The 19880-nt window shown below is 60.2% G+C and overlaps 1 protein-coding gene across 1 annotated transcript; it reads right to left on the bottom strand.

The window, feature by feature from the left end:
• Positions 1–435: 435 nt before the first annotated feature.
• On the bottom strand, positions 436–19076 carry OLFML2B (olfactomedin like 2B). The gene is made up of 8 exons (XM_016210434.2): positions 18647–19076; positions 16039–16302; positions 14210–14317; positions 10601–10774; positions 7179–7404; positions 5378–5887; positions 1926–2102; positions 436–1528 (listed from the first exon to the last, which is right to left on the bottom strand). Exons 1-8 carry the CDS (start codon positions 18818–18820, stop codon positions 927–929), a joined length of 2235 nt encoding a protein of 744 aa, XP_016065920.2. The 5' UTR covers positions 18821–19076; the 3' UTR covers positions 436–926.
• Between the last annotated feature and the right edge of the window lie 804 nt (positions 19077–19880).

Below are 19880 nucleotides of genomic sequence, written 5' to 3'. Positions count from 1 at the left end.
CTATCCGAAGTCTCTTAGTGGAGGGTGTGGCGGCGAGGCGGGACACGTGGGGACAGTGTGGAGACACGGTGGGCTCATCTCCCCGTGTCCTCCCGCAGCCTCTCGAGCCACTTCCTGCCCCCGTGTCCTGTGGATGGCAGGGCAAGCCTGGGGGCAGCAGGCAGTGCTGGGGCTGCAGCCCGCGTCCCGTCGCAGGCCGGCCCCTCGGAGGGAGGACAGCCTGGCTGGGTGTGAGTGTCCAGGTGAGGACAGGGCTGTGGGGACCGAGTGTCCAGGAAAGGAGGGAGGAGGTCACACCCTCAGCTGTTTCAACAGCACCCAGCATCACCCGCGTGAAGAGGACAGGGATGGACTGGTTCCCATGCCTTGGGTGCCTCTTCCCGGTGAGGGGCCCATCAGCACTAAACAGAAACACACTGGGGGTGGTCATTTTAAATTCATTCTTTATTTAAAAAGCGTTTTCTGGGTTTTTAAAACTTCTCCAGTACATAAAATTTCCCTGCCCCTTAGCACTTCCTTCCTGCCTCCTCCACTCCCGCTCCGGGTGCCTCGGCCACAAGACCCACGTGGAGACCTCGCTGTGGAGACCTGGGAGCCGGAGGGGCAGAGGGCTCGGAGGAAGGTGGTCACTGGTCAAAGGAGAAGTTCATTTGCACAAAAATATAAACTGTGAAGGATGAGACCAGCACATACATGTATGGGTTGATCTACAACCCATATAAAAAAAATAGACCCAAACTGTCACTTTACATTATACAAAATAATATATATTTTTTGAACAGCACTCACCCATCTGCGCGTGCGCGCGCGCACACACACACACACACGTACACACAGACACGTACACACGCACACATGCGCACACATGCACGTACACATGCGCACACAAGGTGCAGCGGCCCGGGCACATCCGTGCAGGCTGGGGGTCAGTAGGCGAAGATGACGTGGTAGGTGACCTGGTGGCCATTGTCCCAGGCGTAGAGCAGACGGTCCTTGGGGTTGTAGTCGACCTGGGTGGTGTAGGAATACTCATTCTCAAACAACAGCCGTGGCACGACCTGCGTGTTCGTGTGGGTGTCGAAGGCATAGGAGATGTTGGCATGGCGCTGGTTGTGGCTGTCCACGGCGTACAGCACCCCACAGATGACAAAGCAGTTGCCATACAGGTTCCTGCGGAGCCCTGTGCGCCACGTTGTCTCCTTCTGCGTGCTCAGGTCCACGGCATTGAGCTTGCTCAGCACGATCACTTCCTGGCTGAAGCCCTGGTCATCCAGGGCCGGGTAGATGAGCCACAGCCCATTCTCGTCCACGGCAAAGTCCACGTCCGAGTGGCCCTGCCAGCTCCAAGGCGTGGCCTCCTCATAGGCCACGTCGTGCAGCATCGCCCAGGCGGCCACGTAACGGCGGCGGAGGTCGTACTTGATGAGGTTGCGGGTGAAGGCCCGGCTGTAGTAGAAGGCCCCGCCGTACACCACGTGGCCCGTGCCCACCCAGCTGTAGGGCAGCTTGTAGGAGTTGCTCCAGCGGCCTGTGGGGACAAGGCGGGGCTCAGGCGGGCGGCCCAGGTGCTGGGATGAGTGAGGGGTCTGCCACCCAGGTTTGTATTGGTCTCCCCACTTTCTACATTTTACAGCCAATAACTCAACCTCTCCACACCCCAGCACCCTCATCTGTCCCATAGAAATGGCCGGAGCCATTCGCCTCACTGTGCTGTTTCAGGGACCCGGGTGCTACCCCACGTGAACGTGGTGGCGAGCTGTTGGGGCCATGGGAAAGGAGGTCCCGATTCCACACCATCCCATCTCCAGGGAAGGCCCCATCAATGGCAGAGAGCTCCCTTTCTTGGCCCTGGTCACCCCCAGACTAGCCATGATTGAGGCAGAGCCCAGCGGAAGGAAGGGCCTCCAGGGGCCCCCAGAACGCACCCTGCTTGAAGTTCTCCAGGTTCCGGAACTCGACCAGCGTGTTGCCGTAGTAGTAGTTGGTCACGTAGATCCGCTCGTCACTGGCCAGCGGGTCCTTCATCCAGGCCCCTTCATTCCGTCCATATGTGTTCTGGGTGGTAGGCCCCGTGATCGTGGACAGTGTGTCCTTGCACCTTCCTAGGGGAGAGGGGGGTAAGGGTGAGGGAAGAAAGCCCCCCAAGCCTTTGGCTAGTTCCCCACTTGGAGGCTGGACTCCTTGGCATGTTCATCCCCAAGTAACCCAACCGGACATTTCTCAGCCTTCGCTCCTGCTCTTTCTCTCGGCCTCCCTCTCACAGCATCCTGTCGCTCTCCTGGGCCACTGTCACCCCACACTTCCCTCCCGCTGCCTCCGACATCTGATTCCCAAACCTGTCCCCAAGGATCTCAGCTCTGTGTCCTTTCCCGACACCATGGCCTGCTCCCAGGGTGCTGTGAGCGCTCCTCCTACAAGACACATCTTCTTAGCAGTGTGAGTGCCTCGCTCCCCTCCCCAGGCACAGGCAGACGTCTGAGACTTGGATGAGAACATGGCAGTGTGACCGGTGTGACCTGAGGCCAGGGCTCTGAGGGGATGACCAGGAACATGGTCCATCAGCCACTGAGGTGCCCAAGGGGGCTGGCCCAGGCTGTTTGGGGCGCAGAGACCAGCCCTGCCTGAGCAGGGGACGTTCATGCCCCTGAGGCCACCTGCCAGGTCTAGACAGCTGTCCTCAAGCCTGTGCCCATCACTGCTGTGCATTGGATGCAGGCTCTCTGCCTTCAGTGGCGTGGCTGGCAGGGTGCTTGCTCTGGGGTGGGACCTCCTCCTCAGGTCAAGTCTGCTTTAGTGGGACAGGAACTCAGCAATATTCTGAGGGGCTCTTTGGAGCAACCTGGTGCCCAGGAGAGGCCCTGCCACTAGGACATACTAGGCTCCAGGACTGGTTGGAAGCCTGAAGTGTCCTGAGTGACCGAGACCACGTGTGATGGTGGAAGGCATGTGTTGTCCCTGCCGCACCCGTGGCCTGGGGAAGGCGGAGGAGTCTCGCTGTCATAGCTCTGTGGGCCTTGCAGCGGGACCAGCAGGACACACACTCCCAGCGTCAAGCTGGGGCCACAGACGGGCAGCCGGGAACAGAACAGTTGCTCCCTCACACTCACAAAGGGCTACAGTTCCGATCCAGGTGCCCTAAACTCCAGGCCACCCCCATTTCCAAACGGTCCCTGTCTGTTCCGTTGTCCTGCGTCCCGTCAGTGGTGGAGGAAGGAGCACCATGGTCAGGACAGGGCTGCCAGGCGCTGGGGGTGGAAGGTGGTTCCCAGCAGACCCTGCAGTGGAGGACAGTGGCAGGGTCCAGGCGGCTCTGCAGTAGATGCCTAGGCCCTGGTCAGGCAGCGGGGAGGATTCCGCTCGAGAGGCTGCACAGGTGTGCGGTGGGGCGCCAGTCAAGGGACTGAGGGCACCGACCGGGACAGCCCCTGGTCCGAGCGGTCTCACGGCAGGCAGCCCATCCCGGCCCACAGCCAGAGCCAGCCAAGTCTCGGGGGGCTGAGGTGGGTGCTTTGTGGGGGAGACATTCTCCCTGATGGTGGTATTTCCCAGCTTCAGTAAGACACAGGCTGTCCCTGCTGTTGTGCCAACTGTTCTCTGTGCTCCCCCTCCCCCAGCCAGCCCCTTCCAAGCCAGGAACTGCCGTCCTCAAAGTCGGAGTCCCCTCAGCCTGGGCTGTGTGGCACAGCTGCTTTCCGCTGGCGTTGCTCACATGGCGCCCGCGGGCCTGTGGCTGGGGACCTTCCCTTCGGTCTGCAGGCCCAGCCCCCATCCTGCCTGCCTCTCTCTTCCCCATCCTGGAGCTACGCTTTCACCAAACGCTTGTTTAAACAATCAGAAGTCAGTTCTAATTTTCTTGTTCTGGAATTTGTCTAGAGTTTTACAACTCCCCCGAGGAAAATGGTTGACCTTTTGGGAGATCACAAAATCAGGTCTGGAAACCGTGGGATAGAATGTTTCTTTTAAAAGTAGCCACACATCTCAGCCCAAAATCAAGACTGCCAGACTCATTAACCAGCAAATAACCTTCTCGGGCAGCACATCAGTGGCCGTGGCCGTTTCAGCCACGCGACTGTCATGTAACTGATAATGGGGGGTGGTCCCACTGGGCCAGGCACAGGCGTGGCAGATCTGCAGAGAAGGTTCTGGAGAGGAAATGCCACGCACGACAAGCCCTGGACAGGCACGGCAGTGATCAGTGGCTCGTGGAAACAGAAGTGCAGGAACGCACGGCACCCACAGAGCCGGCCTGTCCCCCTTGGGGTTAAAGGACAACGCCTGTGTCCACGTCCCTGTGTTTTCTGTGCAGCAGAAGCAAAAGGCAGCACCCAGCTCTGAAAGGCCAACAGGCTAGTCCTGAGGGCCAGGCACTTATCCTCTGTGATGATGTCCCTCCAGTTGAACAGGATAGTGACCAACAAGAGAGAATGTACCCCACCCCCCAGCTTCTGTGGCCCCTGGATGCCAGGACACCTCCCATCGGGGCCTCAGCATCTCAGCCAGGCTGCTGGAGGGGGCAGAGCCCAGAGAACCCCAGCAGGGTGCATGCTGGGGTCACACCAGAAAACCCCACTAGTGGGAACACCCAGGGATGGGCGGACAGAGGCTGGGTGTGGGACCAGGCAGGGGTGGGGGAGGGCAGTGGAGAGCTCCACTCCTGCTGGGGAGCCGTGCGGAAGGTCGCTCCCAGGCAGGTAAACGCCTCCCTGGGCACTCAGATGTGGGGCCACCTGCAGCCTGCACTGTGTTCTAGCCGAAGGCAGGGGGCGGAGGGGGCAGATTCCTGTTTCTGGGTGTGCTTCCCTCCCCCTCAAGGGTGCTGTGGTGGAGGAAGAGGACCCCAGGGTGTTTGCCACCATGGCAAAGGGGCGGTGCTGGGTTCAGGGATAAGTCCCAGGAGCATGGTCACAGTTGCCAGAGCTGGGTAGAATGGGAGCCTCCTCAGACCCCAGGGTGTCTGCAGCTTCGGACTGTCCATGCAGAGGGACGGCCCCACGCGGCAGTCAGCCATCCCCCATGCAGGACAAGGAGAAGGCGGCACCCGCTCCCCTGCCCCACCCATCAGGATCCAGAGGGTCACACAGTAGGACCACGGCCTGACTAACTCACTGCAAACCCTCACTTCACTTGACACCCATATACCCAGTGCCCCACGCAGGATGCACTGCCAAGTGTCTAGAGCTCAGGAGGCCAAGGTCTCGGCTCTGTTGGGTCCTGTGAATTTTAGACAGGATGCCGTCCCTCTTGGGTACATCACCCGGGTGTTGAGGCCGAGCACTGCTGCCCACTCTCAGGAGCAGTCCCACCGTCTGGTTCCAACCCATATCCAGGCTCGGCCTTTCACCTGAGCTGACTGGGAGACCAGGCCAGGAGAGCTCACCTATGACATTCCGGATGTCACCCTCCTCTGGGTGCAGGGTGGGGCTGGCGGGGGCTGTGCCCTGCCTAGCAGTGTCTTTCTTCCCCAGCGAGTCTGTCCCGACCGTGCTGGGAGGCACCGAGGCTGAGTGTGGGGTCCCCAGAAATGTGTCTGCAGGAGCCAATGGCAGAGAAGCCAGGGCTGGAGGTGGCTGGGTGGCCGTGTGGGCCACAGTGGTGGCTGGCACCTGAGTGGAAGGTGGGAGGACTGTCTCCCCTGGGGGGCCTGGAGACTCGGACACGGCTGGCAGTGGTGTGGAGATTGGGTCAGCTGAGGCAGAGATGGTAGGGACGCTGGGGGCCGAGGTGGAGGCCGGTGACCTTGCAGAAGGCAGGGCTGTGGCCTCGGTGCCTGCATCGGTGGTCACAGCAGCACCATGACGGGTGGCTGGGGGCCTGCGGGGTGCAGTGCTCAGCAGCTGATCCTCAATCAGCAAGTCCACTCCGCTGTCACCGCTGAAAAACTCGTCCTCTGGGAAACAAACAGGGTCACGTGGGTGCAGGAGAGAATGGCCGTTAGAGGACCAAGAGCAGACAGCACTTTGCGGGTTGATAAGAGATTTCTTCCCCCAAAATGACGCCCTGACTTGGGGATAGAGCCCCAAGAAGAAGGTGAGTGGGGGCATGGTGTGAAGGCGCTCCGGACAGGCTCTCTCCCGGGGACTCTGACTACCAGGAGGACAGTCAGGGAGGAAGCCAGGCCACCCATCCATCCACTCAGCTGACAGCTATGGGGCAGGAACAAGAGTGAGCAGAGTAAGATCCTCGCCCTCCCGGAGCCACTGGTGGGGATGTGTGAACAGAGGACACGATCGTGCAGGGACCGCGTGGGGAGGGAGGCCGACGGGCGAGGAGGGTGCAGGACCTGCAGTGACAGGGAGTTAGTGTCAGGATGGCTGACCGGGAAGGGGGCACGAGCAGAGGCCTGAAGGACATGAGGGAGTTAGCCAAGCAGGTACAGGGAAAGAGTGCTCTGGGGGAAACAGTGGCTGGGCAAAGGTCCTGGGGCCGGAACATGCCTGTGAGGCTGCGGGCAGCCGGCAGCCAGTGCGGACAAAGTGGAGGGTCGAGGTGGGGGTAACGGGAAGTGAGGGCAGAGGGCGCTGGGAGCTGGTCGTGGGGCCTGGGCGCTGTGTGTGGGCTTCTGTTTGAACCAAGTGAAACGGGGAGTCTGCAGGGTTTGAGCAGAGGAGGAATGTGGGAGGCACAAGCCTCCTAGGGACACAGAGGTGTGACCACAACAGAAGTGGGTGACAGTAAGTCTCCTCTGCTCCTCATAGGCTCCCTGAGGGACTGAGGTACAGGTCACAGCAGGGAGAGTGTGGCAGTTCACCTGACTCGCTAGGCACTTGTCCCAGAATACACAAAAAGCTTCCCACAAATCAATGATAAAAAAGACAACAAATAGTTAAAAATGGGCAAAATGATTATGGCAGCAACTGGGTGAGCAGAGCCAAGGATGAGTTAGGGACTGGACCCTTCGGGGTGCTGGGGAGGGGAGGGGAGGGTGGGAGAGGAGAGTTTGGGGAACCAGATAAAGATGAGGAAAAGCCAGCATGTTTCTGGGGAAGGCGAGGATGGAGGGGAGGGGAAGTGCCGAGTGTCAGTCACGAGGCCCAAGGCCCCTGGGGAAGGGACAGGCACACCCAAGGGTTGTGACTGGGGGGAGTTTTCGGGTGACAGGCAGCCACCTCGGGGTGCAGCAGTGAGCAGACTGCAGAAGCACGAGGCTCCCTCCCGCCTTCCCTGGCCCCCCCACTCACGCTGCTCTTCTATGTCATTCTCGCCCTCGGGCTCCTTGGCTTTGTAGTAGGTGAAGCCCCGGATAACGGTGGGCTGGGAGGCCGGCCGGCCGCGCAGGTGCACCCGCCTCTGGAGGGGCCGCTGTGGCGGCACCAGCTCGGGCGGAGACAGTGGCTGCGTCCGCGGGAGCTCGATGGAGTTGACGTGCTGGGAAACAGTTTCCTCCCTCAGGAACCTCTCTTCGTACTGTTACACAGAGGGGACACGGAGTCAGGTCACTGGCCAGGTGGGACAGTGCCAGAGCCCAGGCCACACCAAGGACGGGCTGATCCTGCAGGAACTTGTTCTATGGCCCCCACTTACAGATTAGGAAACTGAGGCACACAGGTTACTGAGCAGGGTCTGTGAGCTGGTGTGCTCAGAGTCAGGGCCACCCAGAGATCCAGATCCTAAGGGTGGTGGCCCCATCGGGGAAGCGGTGGGGACCTAAGGGGTGTGGCCCAGCTCTGCTCTCAGCCACCAAAGCCACGAAAGGCCCCTCTCATGGTGGACACTCCCTGAGATCCTGCCACTCTCAACTGCGGTGAAATCCACCCAGAGAGCAGAGCCACTTGGAAACAAAACCTCTGTCCCCAGATGCCCGGAGACCTGAGGGGCAGAGCAGCCCTTCGGGGTCACTGAGTGTCAGCTGGCAGGAATCCCTGGTATCATGGCCAATGTTCTCACTCTGCTTAGGAAGGAGCAGATCGGGCTCTCGTGTTGACCTTTAAAATCTGCCCTGGAGGAAACGTGGAGTCCTCACTCCCAGCCACACCCCAGGTCTGCGCTGGGTTCCCGTGATGAATTTGCCCAGATGGCGCACCAGACATGCATTCCTGGCACGCAGTGGAGACCGAGCCCTGGAAGGCAGGGGTACTGGCTGGGGCCTGATAGGTGCCCAGAGGCACCCGGCCCCACTCCTGCTCCCTACTCCCACTTCCTGTTTCTGGCCATCGAGGTGACCTTTACCAGAGGTGCAAAGGATGCATTTTAGTGAGCACCTACAAGGCCAGACAGGTCCCTTTAGATTATTTTCCACCTCTCTCACACTGGGGCAGGCCAATACTATCATTCTCGTTTAACTGATGAGGAGAGAGGCTCAGCAGCTTGGAGCAATCTCACTGAAGGTCATTCAGTTAGTGGCTGAGAGGGGCACCTACTGTCACATGGCCGTTCAGCAGGCCCAGGGATGCCTGCCTTCAGAGCCTGAGTTTTTCCCTGCATGAAGTCACAGGGTCACAGCCATGACCACAGGACTAACTCGTGTCTCCAGAACCTCTCCACGTCCCCCGGTCCTCAGGGTCACATCTGGCTGGTGCCCAGCAGGCCTGGGGATACCGGTTTCCCGCCGGACAGAGCTGCCTGGGAGGCAGACGAAAGACCCAGGCCTTGACTCAGACACCTAGAGCCATCTAATTGCTGGGCCCTGGTGCCCTCTGCATTTCAAAAGCCGCTGCCGCTTCCCTGAGGCAAGCCCCAGGAGCTGCCTTTAATTCTGGGCTCTCAGGGATGGGTGGGGCTGTGGCTCCTTCTTGGAGCCAAGGGGATGGGGCAAGACCTTGCACAGACCCAGCCAGAGAATGTGTCATTTCCCCAATTCCTGGCTATAGGCCGTGAGGGCCACAGCGGCGCCACCAATCTCAGATCCCTTCTCTGTTAATCCAAGACTCTGTTGTGTGACTGCAACTCCTGGTGTCCAGCCACCCTCTATTCTAGCTGGTGCCCAGGGCTGTTACCAACCCTCCAGGCAAGGACCTTCTTGGAAAGAAGCCCCCAGAATTGTCAGCCACCATTCTGAGAAACCGTGACATCATCTACAAGAACCCTGAAAATACTAACTAAACCCAGACACTCACTTCGTCCCATCATCATGGGGCACATTGAAGGGACGGGGTGAGAGAGACAGGAAGGCCCAGCCTCGGCCCCTCCTCCCTCGCTGGCCTGGCTCTGTCCCCGCTGCCGTTTGAATGGACTGTGCTGCCTGCAGCAGTGTGATGACTGGGACCTCAGAGAGGACAGGGCTCTGCTGAGCAAGGAGAAAAGTCTGGTATTTGAGTTGGTTTGCTGTTTGCCCTCAGGAAATCTGAGCTGGTTCCTGAACACACCACATAATGTGTCATCGAGACAGTGGGTGACTCTCGAGCTTGGCCGCCTGGGACACGGGAGGCCAGGAGGGCAGGGAGTGGCAGCCTGCACTGGGCATCAGGCAGGCCGAGGGCACCCACAGGCCGCGAAAGGCGCCTCCAGGTTCCCTTCCAGCCCAGACACCCTTGGCTCTGAGGTTCTGAGCTCAGCCGTGCTTGGGGTGTCTCACCAAGCAGACTAGGCACATGCCCAGTAGCTACCACATTGGGACACCCTGAGATGGGGATGAATATAATCTTTGAAGGAATATGATATTTCCCAAAAGCATCAAAGCAGTCACCATGGCAAAACCAGGAAAGGAGAGGCCTTCCTATACTCTGGTTTGGGGCTGGTTTTGTTCTGAGTCACATGCTGGGCAGGGTGCAGGCACCGTGCTGTCCTCAGGGCTAATCCGCTGCGTCCTGCCCTCAGAGCACATGTGCCCGATGTCCCAAATCTTGGCACTGACACCCGGCACTGCTTGACGTTGCTCTGCCCAGGAGTCCCAGGCCCATGGCCAGGCTTAGTACCCACGGACTCCAGTGCTTGATGACCCAGGAAGTAGGGCCCACAGGCAGTGCCACCCAGCCCTCCACACCTGATGGCAGCCCCGGGCCTGGCCCTACCCATGCCCTGCCTGACCGGTGGCCTGGGGGAAGGTAAGCGAGGTAGCTGTCACTGCTGCTCCCCAGGGGGCCAGGCACCTCTCCCATGCTGACCTGCCTCCCTGGTGGCACCCGCACTCTTGACGTGTTTCCTCCAGTCTTTTGGGTTAGCTCCCAAATTAATGCCTGTTTCTTGGGCATCCACTTAGGGGATAACATCTAACCACCAGCACAGAGACGTAACCTAGTAACTGGAGCCAGAACAAACGGGCACCGGAGGGGAGGAACTTTGAAGCAGGAGGGTCTGTGGGTGTCGCTCAAATCTCCTCAGACAGTGACCATTTCATGCACAGCGACGTCATGCAGGGACACAGCTGGGCGAGCAGAGACGGAGGTTTGAGACCCCTGCCACCACTGAGTAAGGGGGACCCTGAACTCTCCCAGTTCTGTCTGCTCACCTGCAAAGTGAGGCTATGACCTCTGTCCGGCCCGCTTTCCAGCCTGATCGTGCCTTCAACACAATCCCCGAACCTCTCTGGGCCTCATGTTGGGTAAAACGGGTCGACCCACCCCATCCTGTCCACAGAGGTGCCCTGGGATGAACGGGACCATGCCTGTGACAGCATCGGGTCTGAAGGCTCTGCAAGCCGGGCGCTCCTGCGCGGGGGCTGTACCTCGGGGTGGGCGTAGGCCGCCGCATCCCTCTGCAGGGCCGGGCCCCCGGCCGGGAGGCCGCCCGCCACGCTCTGGGAGCAGCTCTCTTGGCCTCGCTTGTTCATCTCGGCTTGAATCCCTTCCACGTTCTCTTTCATTTGCTTGTTTTCTTTGGTGAGGTTTTTAGAAACTTCCTGAGAAGAGAAAACATTTAAAGAGGATTCATTACTGTGCTCTGAAGACAAGCAGGAGGCAGCTGGCTGCCATCTTTTGCTCAGAGCACAGAGACCCGCCAGACAGGCTGAGACACTGGCCAAGAAGTGACTGGGGCCCCTGAGTGTGTCTGGCTCTGTGCTGAAGACCCGGGTCCAAGGCAGCATTTCCCATAGGAGCCCAGCCTTTCTAACCGGAACCTACCTTGTGGGTTTAGGGTTGAGCATGGCAGAGAGAAAGGCTCTAAATGCACCTGGAAGTGGTCCTGAGGGGGAGATGGCAACTCTAGAGGAAGAAGATGACCAGCCACCCAGGCTCTGTGACTGCACGTGAGGTCCAAGATTCAAGAGCGCAGGAGGGAGGTGGGCCCGCGCAGCAGAGGCGCATGCTGCAGGTGGGTCTGAGCCACGGGCAGCTGTTGGGCTCAGAGGTGCCCCTTCTCCTCTAGGCCTATCGACGTTTACTGCGCTGAGGTCCAGCGCCGTCCCGCTCTGGCCCCATTCTAAGGTTTCCACGACCATCGGAGCTCTCAAATGCCACGCCTTCCTCCCGGCCGTGCCAGGGAGGGTGGACGGGCAGCAGGCTGGTGAAGTGGCGGACGGGCTTGCTTCCCGTCTTTGACAGACGAGGGAGGGCAGCCTGGCAGGATGCACCTGTGTCCTCGAAGGAAGCCAGGAGCCCAGGCGCACGGCGACACCCAGATTCCATGCTCGGGGCTCCTACAGGCCAAGCTGTCTCGCTGCAGGGGACGGGCTCCGTGACCCGTGGGGCACAGGCCACACCGCCCCCTCTGTTGCACAGAACTTGCTGTGAGAACGAGGGCCCGTGAGAAAGAGGCCTTGTTTCAGGCCCAGAGCGAGCGGCCTCACGGGGCGTGCTGTCCACCTGACAGGTGCTGTGGGGTGGCCACGTGCAACCATTAGGTGCATGGATTCTGGAGGAAACGGCACAGTTCCCATCCCGTGCTGCTGCTTCCAGACCGGTGCCCATGTGTGAAACCGGGAACTACTAGCAGTTCACCTGCGGGTTTTCATATAAGGTTATGGCTGGTGTGGACCCAGAACTCAAGCCTAACCTTTTATTTCACAGATGAGGAAACTGAGGGCCAGAGTAAGGATACGATTTGCTCAAGATCATTTGAAACAAGTGGCAGAACTGAACCGGGCCCCTGGCCTCCCTACCCTCTGGATCTCTGAGAACTCAGCCAGCTTTCAAGCAGCACTGTGGACACCAGCAGGGACAGGGAGGGTATCCTTGCTCCTCAAGTGTGGTCCAGAGGCCAGCAGCAGGTGTCACCCGCCACCAGGAGCTGGTTAGAGATGCAGCAGCTCAGGCCCCAACCAGCTTGTGATGGGAGCTGCCTCCCAACAAGCCCAGGTGGTCTACATTCAAGAAGGGACTGTGGAGCTGCCTGAGACATGGGCAGTTGGCAGCTGTGCCCGCTGAGAAAGGACAGGAGGTGAGAGGGGTATTCACAGGAGCCCGGTGCTTTCCGAGGTCCTGGTGGGTTCCATGGTTCTGTCCTCGGTGAGCACCTGCGGACAGTGGCCCCAGTGTCGGTGACCCCGTGGGGTCCGGTTTGATGTGTTACATCATCACTAAGGGGCCAGTGGTCAACCAGATCTGCAAGGACCACGATCTGTGCCGATCCCCCTCTGTGAGGGGAAGTCAGGGCGACGTGGCAGACACAGGAGCTAGCCCCTCAGTACTGCCAACGACAGTCTCTGGGGGGACTTAGGTGTATCTGCTCTGCTTCCCAGCATGGCCCCAGGACTCCACTCTGAAGGACTGAGTGGCTTCACCCTATGAAGCCTCATTACCCAAACAAGGCCCATGATTCCTGACAGCTTGAGAGTAGGCACTGGCTGTGCACTGGCATGGGGCCCCACACATTGGGATTGCTCGGCCCCTGGAGGCCCCTGGTCACTGATTTATAGCCCATTTCTGGGTTTTCACAGAGCAGACTGGAGGCAGCCTGGACCCCAGAGCCCAGAGGGGCCCAGAAGCCACTTGCCTCATGGGAAGAGCAGAGCCTGCCCGCTGCCTGAATAAGCGCCAGTCTGGCGGTAGCATCACTCCATCGGCTGTCCCCCTACCACCCTCATCCTGGTCTCCTCCTGGGCTCTGTTCCCCTCACACCAAAGGCCTGTGTGGGGCACTTCTCAGGGGTGCAGGGTATGCCCCCACACTGGGCACTCTCGGTCCCACCCTGCAGAAGGGAGAACCCTGTGACCTCAGGCTCAGGCTTTTCCCTGGGACAGCGGCAACCATGACAGGTACAGGCGCATGGGCCACACGGCGCTGTGGTGGGAAGGTGCATATCTAGCAGGGCAAGCTCACCCTGTGGTCCCCGCAAGGATTCCTGGGAGGAGGATGGGCGGAGGGGAAGAAGGGCTGACCAGCTGGCCTAGGAGCCGTGGGGGCTGGAGACCTGGGAAGTCTGTCCTGAATCCTTGGGTGAGGCCCAACAGGGGACTAAGAGGTGTGCACAGATCAGGTGCCTTGTGCTGGAGGGGCAGCCCTGGGTGTGGGGGCGCCTCCACATAGGCAAGTGGGGGCCTCTCTGGTCCCAGGTAGGAAAAAGCAGGAATTATGATACTTGCCTTTCTCACCAGGCAAAGCTGCAGCTTGGCACCCACGGGCTAGGTAGAGTGGGAGGGGCCCTGGGGGCAGGGAGCAGGGTGGGGACCCAAGCCGTGTGTTGTAAAGAGATGCCCAGACACTTGGAGCAGACCACGCGAGATGGCAGCTGGGCCAAGCAGGGGCCCCCACATCTGGAGGTGCCTGGCCCATAGGTAGGTGGCTGGATGTGCACAGGGCCTGGATGAAGAAAGCAGGCCTGCGGGCAAAGGGAACAGGCTTCCTCGTGGGAGTGATACGAGCAAGTGTGGGGGTCATAGACCCCAGTGGGAGGGCTGGAGTTCCCGGCAGCTCAGCCTGCCATTCCCTTCTCTGAGCCCTCCAGGACACAACTAAGACCAGGTGGCCGGGGATAGCCATCCCTGCTGACAGCTGTCTCCAGCCCCTGAAACAGCTGGTGCTGACAGTCAGCACAAGCAGGACGTGGCCCAATCCCTCTGACCACAGCTGACAGAGACCGCATTCAGCCTGGGGTGGAGCTGCCAGCTGCTGAGGTCAGTGCTCCCCAAGCAGACAGCTGTAGAGCATCCAGCCCATGTCAGGTGCTGGCCAAGACCTAGGAAGCCCCAGGCCTGTGATGACTGTCCATATTAGGGGGACCTACCCCTTGACTATAGCCACATTGGTTCTTCTGTATGAAAAAGAAGATATTTATATTATGGTTCACTGATTCTCTTGGTCACCAACAATGTGCCTTCTGAAAACACATGTGGGAGATTGGATACACTTCTGGGCTCTATCCAGAGAAAGACATGGAGACCTAGACCTCTCCTTACCTCCTCCAGCCTGTCCACGCGCCCCGCCAGCTTGGTGGTGACCGAATGCAGCTTCAGGAGGTCCAGGCCATAGAGGGCCCCTTCCAGCATGTCGATGATGGTGGCAAGCTATAGACAAGGGTGGGTTAGTTTGGGCAGACAGACCCAGGCGAGACTAGCAGGGAAGCCCCAGCCAGGAGCTGAGAGGCCCGCAGAGGCTGGCACTTGTGTAGGCGGCCACGCAGGCAAATGCAGTGGCGTAGGTGTATCTGCCTACTGGATCTTGGGTAAGCAAGTGGAAGAACCCTACAAGGACAAGTAAAACAGTTTATTCCTCTTAGTGACTCTGTCCACGCAGGCATGTCTGTCTTTCCTACTAAACTGCGAGCTTTTTGTAAGTAGTGCCTATGTTTTCCGTTCTTTGTTAGCATAGCGCCTGGCCCACAGCGGGTGATCTGTGGATACTCAGCCAAGTGGCTGTGAGCTCCGTGCCTTGTGGATAGACTCCCACCCCCACACGCTCACCTTCATGGTCTGCTGAGGCCAAGAGACCCATGCTTTTCCTTAGCACCGAAAGCTAAGCTGACCCCGGTTTACAAGAGCCGCGTGACCCACCTCTGGGGCGGCAAGCTATCACGGCACAGTCTTCTCAGGTCCTCCGGCGCTGCCCTTCCTGCCAGTACAGAGGCCCTGGAGGAAGGTAGCCGAGGCTCTGGTGCACCCAGGGCTTGTGGGCAGGCTCTGGCAGAGGGCAGATGCTTCACCGAGCCTGCCACTGAGGGCCTCCTGGAACAGACTGCTGGACACAGACTGCACCTCTGCTCCCTGCCCAGCTCCCAGCCCCAGGATTAGAGACAGAACTCAAGTACCACACACCTGGGTTTGGAAGGTCTTGCTCCCCACCAGACAGAGGCAGCTGACCCCTGGGTAAGGCCACGAAAGGGTGCCTGGTTCTCAGGTACTGTGATGTTCTGATTCCTGTTCCAGGAGCCCCCAGTGTTCTACCCTATACCCAGTGACTGTGCCTCAGGGCAGAGCGGCAGCTCTGAGGGGTGTGGCTGAATCCTGGGTCTCTCACTGTTTGCTTAACACCGTCCTGCTTAAAGAGGTATCAATGACCGCCAGTGGCCAGGGGCACTTTGCAGGGCCATTCATTAATGCAGTGTGTGTCTGTGTTGGTCCAACAGTGTGCTGGACGGTTGTCATCTCAACACTCATAACAATCCCACAAAGAAGGTGATACTATTCTCACTTTTCATTCAAGGGGGCTCAGGCCAGACAAGGAAATGACCTGAGTTGATGATGCAAGTGGTGGCAGAGCAATGACCTGAACCTGCCTGTCTGACCCCCAAACCAAGCTCCTCCCTGCTGCCCACAGTGCAAGGGAAGGGGGCAGGGGGAACAGATGAGGCCCTGGCCAACCCTTAGGGCTGCCCTGGGTAGGCCTGAGCCTCCTGTCCTATGGACCAGGATCGAGGACCACAGCTTGATGACCGGACCCAGGGCCCTCCTTCCCAGTGTCACCCAGCCCTTGCACTGAGGACTGTGTGTGTCCCTTGCCTCTTTGGGTGCATGCTGGTGTCAACTGAGGCAGTGCTCCAGGGAGGAATGCCAAGTTCTTTAGGCCACTGGGCCTAGCAGCTGCCCCCAGGCCCTGCCTCACTGGCTCCTTCAGAAAGACGGGCATACTTGGCTCTCAGCATCTCCCTTGGATGTCAGGACTGAAAGTGATCAGTTTGTGTAAAGGCTAAAGCAGGTCCATTTACTCAAAGGCCTACGATCCCAGGCTTGTTAGACTCAAGGCTCCCTCAGGTGCCCCCTCACCCATGGCATTCCCCACCAGGTCCTACCTTCAAGTCCCGGCTGTCAGCCTCCCGAAGCTTCTGGAGCCTGAAATCCCCCTCGCAGGGGTTGAGGGCGGAGGGCGGAGCGACACAGGCACACTTGCAGGATGAGCCGGAGGTGACAGTCTCCACGGTGTAGAAGTCCTCCTTCCCAGAGGCCCCCGCCTTGACCCTCTGGCAGGCGTCTTGGCCCAGGGGTCTCACTACACACTTGCACTGGCAGTCGGAGCCCTCGGACACGGCCTTGACCTTGTCATAGTCCCCCAGCAACTAGACAGACAGAGAGAGGAAGGTGGGGCATGCAGACATGGCCCGTGAAAAGGCTCTCTACTCACCAGGCCAGAGACCTCAGACAGCTCTGACCATGGCATGAAGAGTCATCGCAACACCAACTGCGACTGTGACATTCCCTTGAAGGCACCATGTGCTGCTTCCTCCTTGTCCTGGGAGGCTGTGGGTTTCTCAGGGGCCTCAGCCCTGGCTTAGAGCAATGAGACGGGACCGACAGAGCTGGCCCACTGATGCGCAGGCTTGAAGACGGCTGCCTCCCAACCCACTCCCCTCCGGCACTGAGGGCCCCTCGGGCCGGACCACGCTGGTGCCGGAGGGTGAGGAGATGAGCCCGGTTGATTGCTGCTCTCGAGGACCACAGCCCACAGGGGAGGGAAGGACAGTCGTGGCAGGCAAGATGCACGTCCCCGTGTGCCTGGCGCAGTGGGAGCTCAGCCAGGGCCACAGTGCACCAGCCAGCACCAGGAAGACTTCTCAGAGGAGGTGGCATTTGACCTGGGCGTCGAAGGATGGGTTAGATTTGGAGAAAGGGAACTGGGTGGGGAAGTCGGTAAGGATTACTCAGCTTAAGTATTTATTTGACTCCTAGAGCAGCTTCTGAACTCAAACTCCAGGCCAAAGCTAGGAATGCAAACTGGCAGCCCTTTCTGCTTCTACGATGCGAACCATTTCCTCAGAGCGCTGGCCCCGCCAGCCCCTCCAGGCAGGGACACACCACAGCAGGCCCCAGGAGCCACCCTGCTGGGCACTTGTGGAGGAACAGGCTCCTCCCAGCTCCTCTCCAGCAGGGCCTGCACCCCAAAGCCAGGCTACCGTTCTAGGCACTGACATAGGGTCCTTTTGTCCCACTCCTGACCCCCTGGCAGGTCATGAGCCTGCTGCAGGGGAAATGTTCCTGGGATGCTGGTTGACGGAATAGGCTTGCCAAGTTTTGTTTTGTTTTTTTGCAAAGGTTGGGTTTCTTCTAACACTAATATATATGTATTTATTTATACCTTTATTGATTTCAGAGAGAGGAAGGGAGAGGGAGAAAGATTGAGAGAAACATCACTGATGAGAGTTGTCATTGATCGGCTGTCTCCTGTACGCCCCCAACTGGGGATTGAGCCCCCAACACGGGCATGTGCCCTGACTAGGAATCAAACCATGATCTCCTGGATCCTAGGCTGACACTCAGCCGCTGAGCCACACCCAGCCGGGCTAATATTTTTGGGGGGGTTGTTGTCAAAGACAGTGGTTCAGTGGATGAAGGCAGTGTAGTTCAGGGTGACTGGTGGCTGAGTTGACAATCATTGTCCGCCCTCTGAAATTCCTCTTGGTGTCCTCCCTAACCTGTACCGAGACCCTTCCAGAGGCTCAGCTGCCAGGAAATCTTCGCCAGTGGCCCTGCAGAGCCCCCATGTCAGGAGTTTCTGTCTTTTGGATGTAGGGGTCAGTGTGAGGTTGAGGGTGGGTACATACAGGCATATGTCAGCATCGTTATTAAGGGAAGGCCCAGGAGACGGTGTTTGGTAAGAGCCCCAGTGCCAGGGTTTGTGGAGGTGCAGGCAGCTACCCACTCCAGGGTCCTTTCTCAGCCACCCTGTCTTTAGATCATGGTGACACCCACCTCATGTCATAGTGCTGGCTCTGGGGAGCATGAAATAAACAGCCCAGAGAGAGCTGTCCCTGACAGGCAAGGGGTCTGGGCTAAGAGTGTTGGAAACTCTGGTTCTGCCCACTCTCAGCTGTTCCCAGCCTGATGGTCCTTAGCTGTGGACTGGGAATAGGGTGTATGAGGACTGAGTCATAAAACAAGGAAAGTCCTTTGTAAAGGGACACTTCATAAAGCCATCCCTATCAGCTGTCACTCCCCCCACCCATCTGCCAGCCCTGGGTGGGTCTGCATTTCCATGCTACCTCCCTAGTCAGGGATCATCAGTCCCTCTGTGTTGGGGACCTCACACTCATCACACATGTTGCTCTCTGGCCACATTCACCCCATCTCCAGGGTATCTCACTCCTGCAGTGAAACAGCTCCCAGGGGTCCTGCCATCTGCCTCTGGCAACACCTGCCTTTCACATTCCTGTTCGGACCCATGGCCATGCAGACCAGAGGTGGCCTCCTTTCCCCAGCCCTGCGCCAAGGGGCTTGCATTGTTCTCTCTGACTTCTGCACCGTCTCCTGACTCCATCACCTCGAAGGACCCCATGACTTTGAGAGGAGGACCCATGCCCCGTCTAAGAAAATATTCTGATCAACCAGAAGCAACTGCCTTCATTGAGCCTCCTGGCTCTTGGCACACCTGATCCGGACAGGCAGGTGGCAGGGTACCGTGCCTACCTGAGACAAGACGTTCTCCTGGTTGTCCGCCTCGTTCTGCAGGGTCTCGGCCTCCGGGGGTGCCACCGTCTGCCCGGTGGGGGGCTCCCTGGCTCCTGCGAGGACAACGCCGGACACGCAGCCGGGAGCCACACCCAGAGCCAGGCAGACAACCAGCAGCAGAGGCTTGGCCATGAGGGCGCGACAAGAAGGGGCTCGGCCCCGGGTACGACTGGCGTCCGGGTCCGGCAGCAACTGAGGCAAGAGGGTATCTCGGCGGGAGTCCGAGGGTGGCTGCTCAGAGCACTGTGTCCAGCTGGGCGCAGCCGAGCGCGCGTGGAGGGTGCGCCCCAGAGACCCCGGTCATCGCCCCGGCGCGAGCAGCCCCGACTGTGGGCCAGCGGCCAGCGGGGCGCAGGGAAGGAGGCGGCGGCCCCGGCGGCCTCGGGCGCGAGGCAGGGGGCTGGGCGGGAGCGGGCGGGGCGCGCCGGGAGCCTGGGGTCGCCCAGGGCCGGTGGCCGGGAGCTGGGGCGCGCGGACCGGCGCCGACTGCCGGGCGAGGACGGGCGCGGAGCTCGCCGAGGGCGGGCGGAGCCTCTATTGTGCGGCCTCGGAGATACAGCCAGTGACAGCGCGGGGGGGGGAGACGGGGCGGGGCGGGGCAGCGGGCGGGGCGGGGCAGCGGGCGGTGCGGGGGGGAGACGGGGCGGGGCGGGGCAGCGGGCGGGGCGGGGGGGAGACGGGGCGGGGCGGGGCAGAGGGCGGTGCGGGGGGGAGACGGGGGCGGTGCGGGGCAGCGGGCGGTGCGGGGAGGAGACGGGGGCGGGGCGGGGCAGCGGGCGGGGCGGGGCAGCGGGCGGGGCGCGGGGAGGGCGGGGACCGAGGGCGGGGCAACGGGCGGGGCAACGGGCGGGGCAGCGGGCGGGGCGGGACGGGACCGAGGGCGGGGCGGGACGGGCTGGGGTGGAGAGGAGGATCCAGACGCCCCGGGGGAGGGGTCAGAGGGGCGCCCCTTTTCTTCAGTTGACCGCAAATGAAGAAGGGAGAGAAATGGCCCTGAGCCGGGTCTCTGAGGTTTGGGGTCCCTTGGGCCCGCTGTGGGGGGCGGGCCCTGGGGGGAGGGGCCTCTGCTCCCCGCGTCTCCCTCCCCCGGACTCGCACCCCCACTTGGCGCCGCTCCGCGGCTCGGACCCGGCGCCACCGCCACCCAGGAGACAGCCGCCGCGCTGCCCGGGGAGCCGGGTGCGCGTGAAAT

Source organism: Miniopterus natalensis, chromosome 19 (assembly GCF_054644295.1).
Source record: "Miniopterus natalensis isolate mMinNat1 chromosome 19, mMinNat1.hap1, whole genome shotgun sequence".
NCBI classification, from domain to species: domain Eukaryota; kingdom Metazoa; phylum Chordata; class Mammalia; order Chiroptera; family Miniopteridae; genus Miniopterus; species Miniopterus natalensis.
Note: the sequence above shows the minus strand (reverse complement) of the source record. Positions and strands in the feature narration are given on the sequence as shown.

What these genes read in the sequence shown, in the direction of transcription:
- OLFML2B (XM_016210434.2), bottom strand. Translation starts at nt 18,820, where the DNA reads ATGGCCAAGCCTCTGCTGCTGGTTGTCTGCCTGGCTCTGGGTGTGGCT. An exon ending in AGGAGAACGTCTTGTCTCAG is followed by an intron (nt 16,303 to 18,646) that starts GTAGGCACGGTA and finishes CTGTCTGTCTAG; the next exon opens with TTGCTGGGGGACTATGACAA. An exon ending in GAATGACATAGAAGAGCAGC is followed by an intron (nt 5,888 to 7,178) that starts GTGAGTGGGGGG and finishes TTTGTTTCCCAG; the next exon opens with AGGACGAGTTTTTCAGCGGT.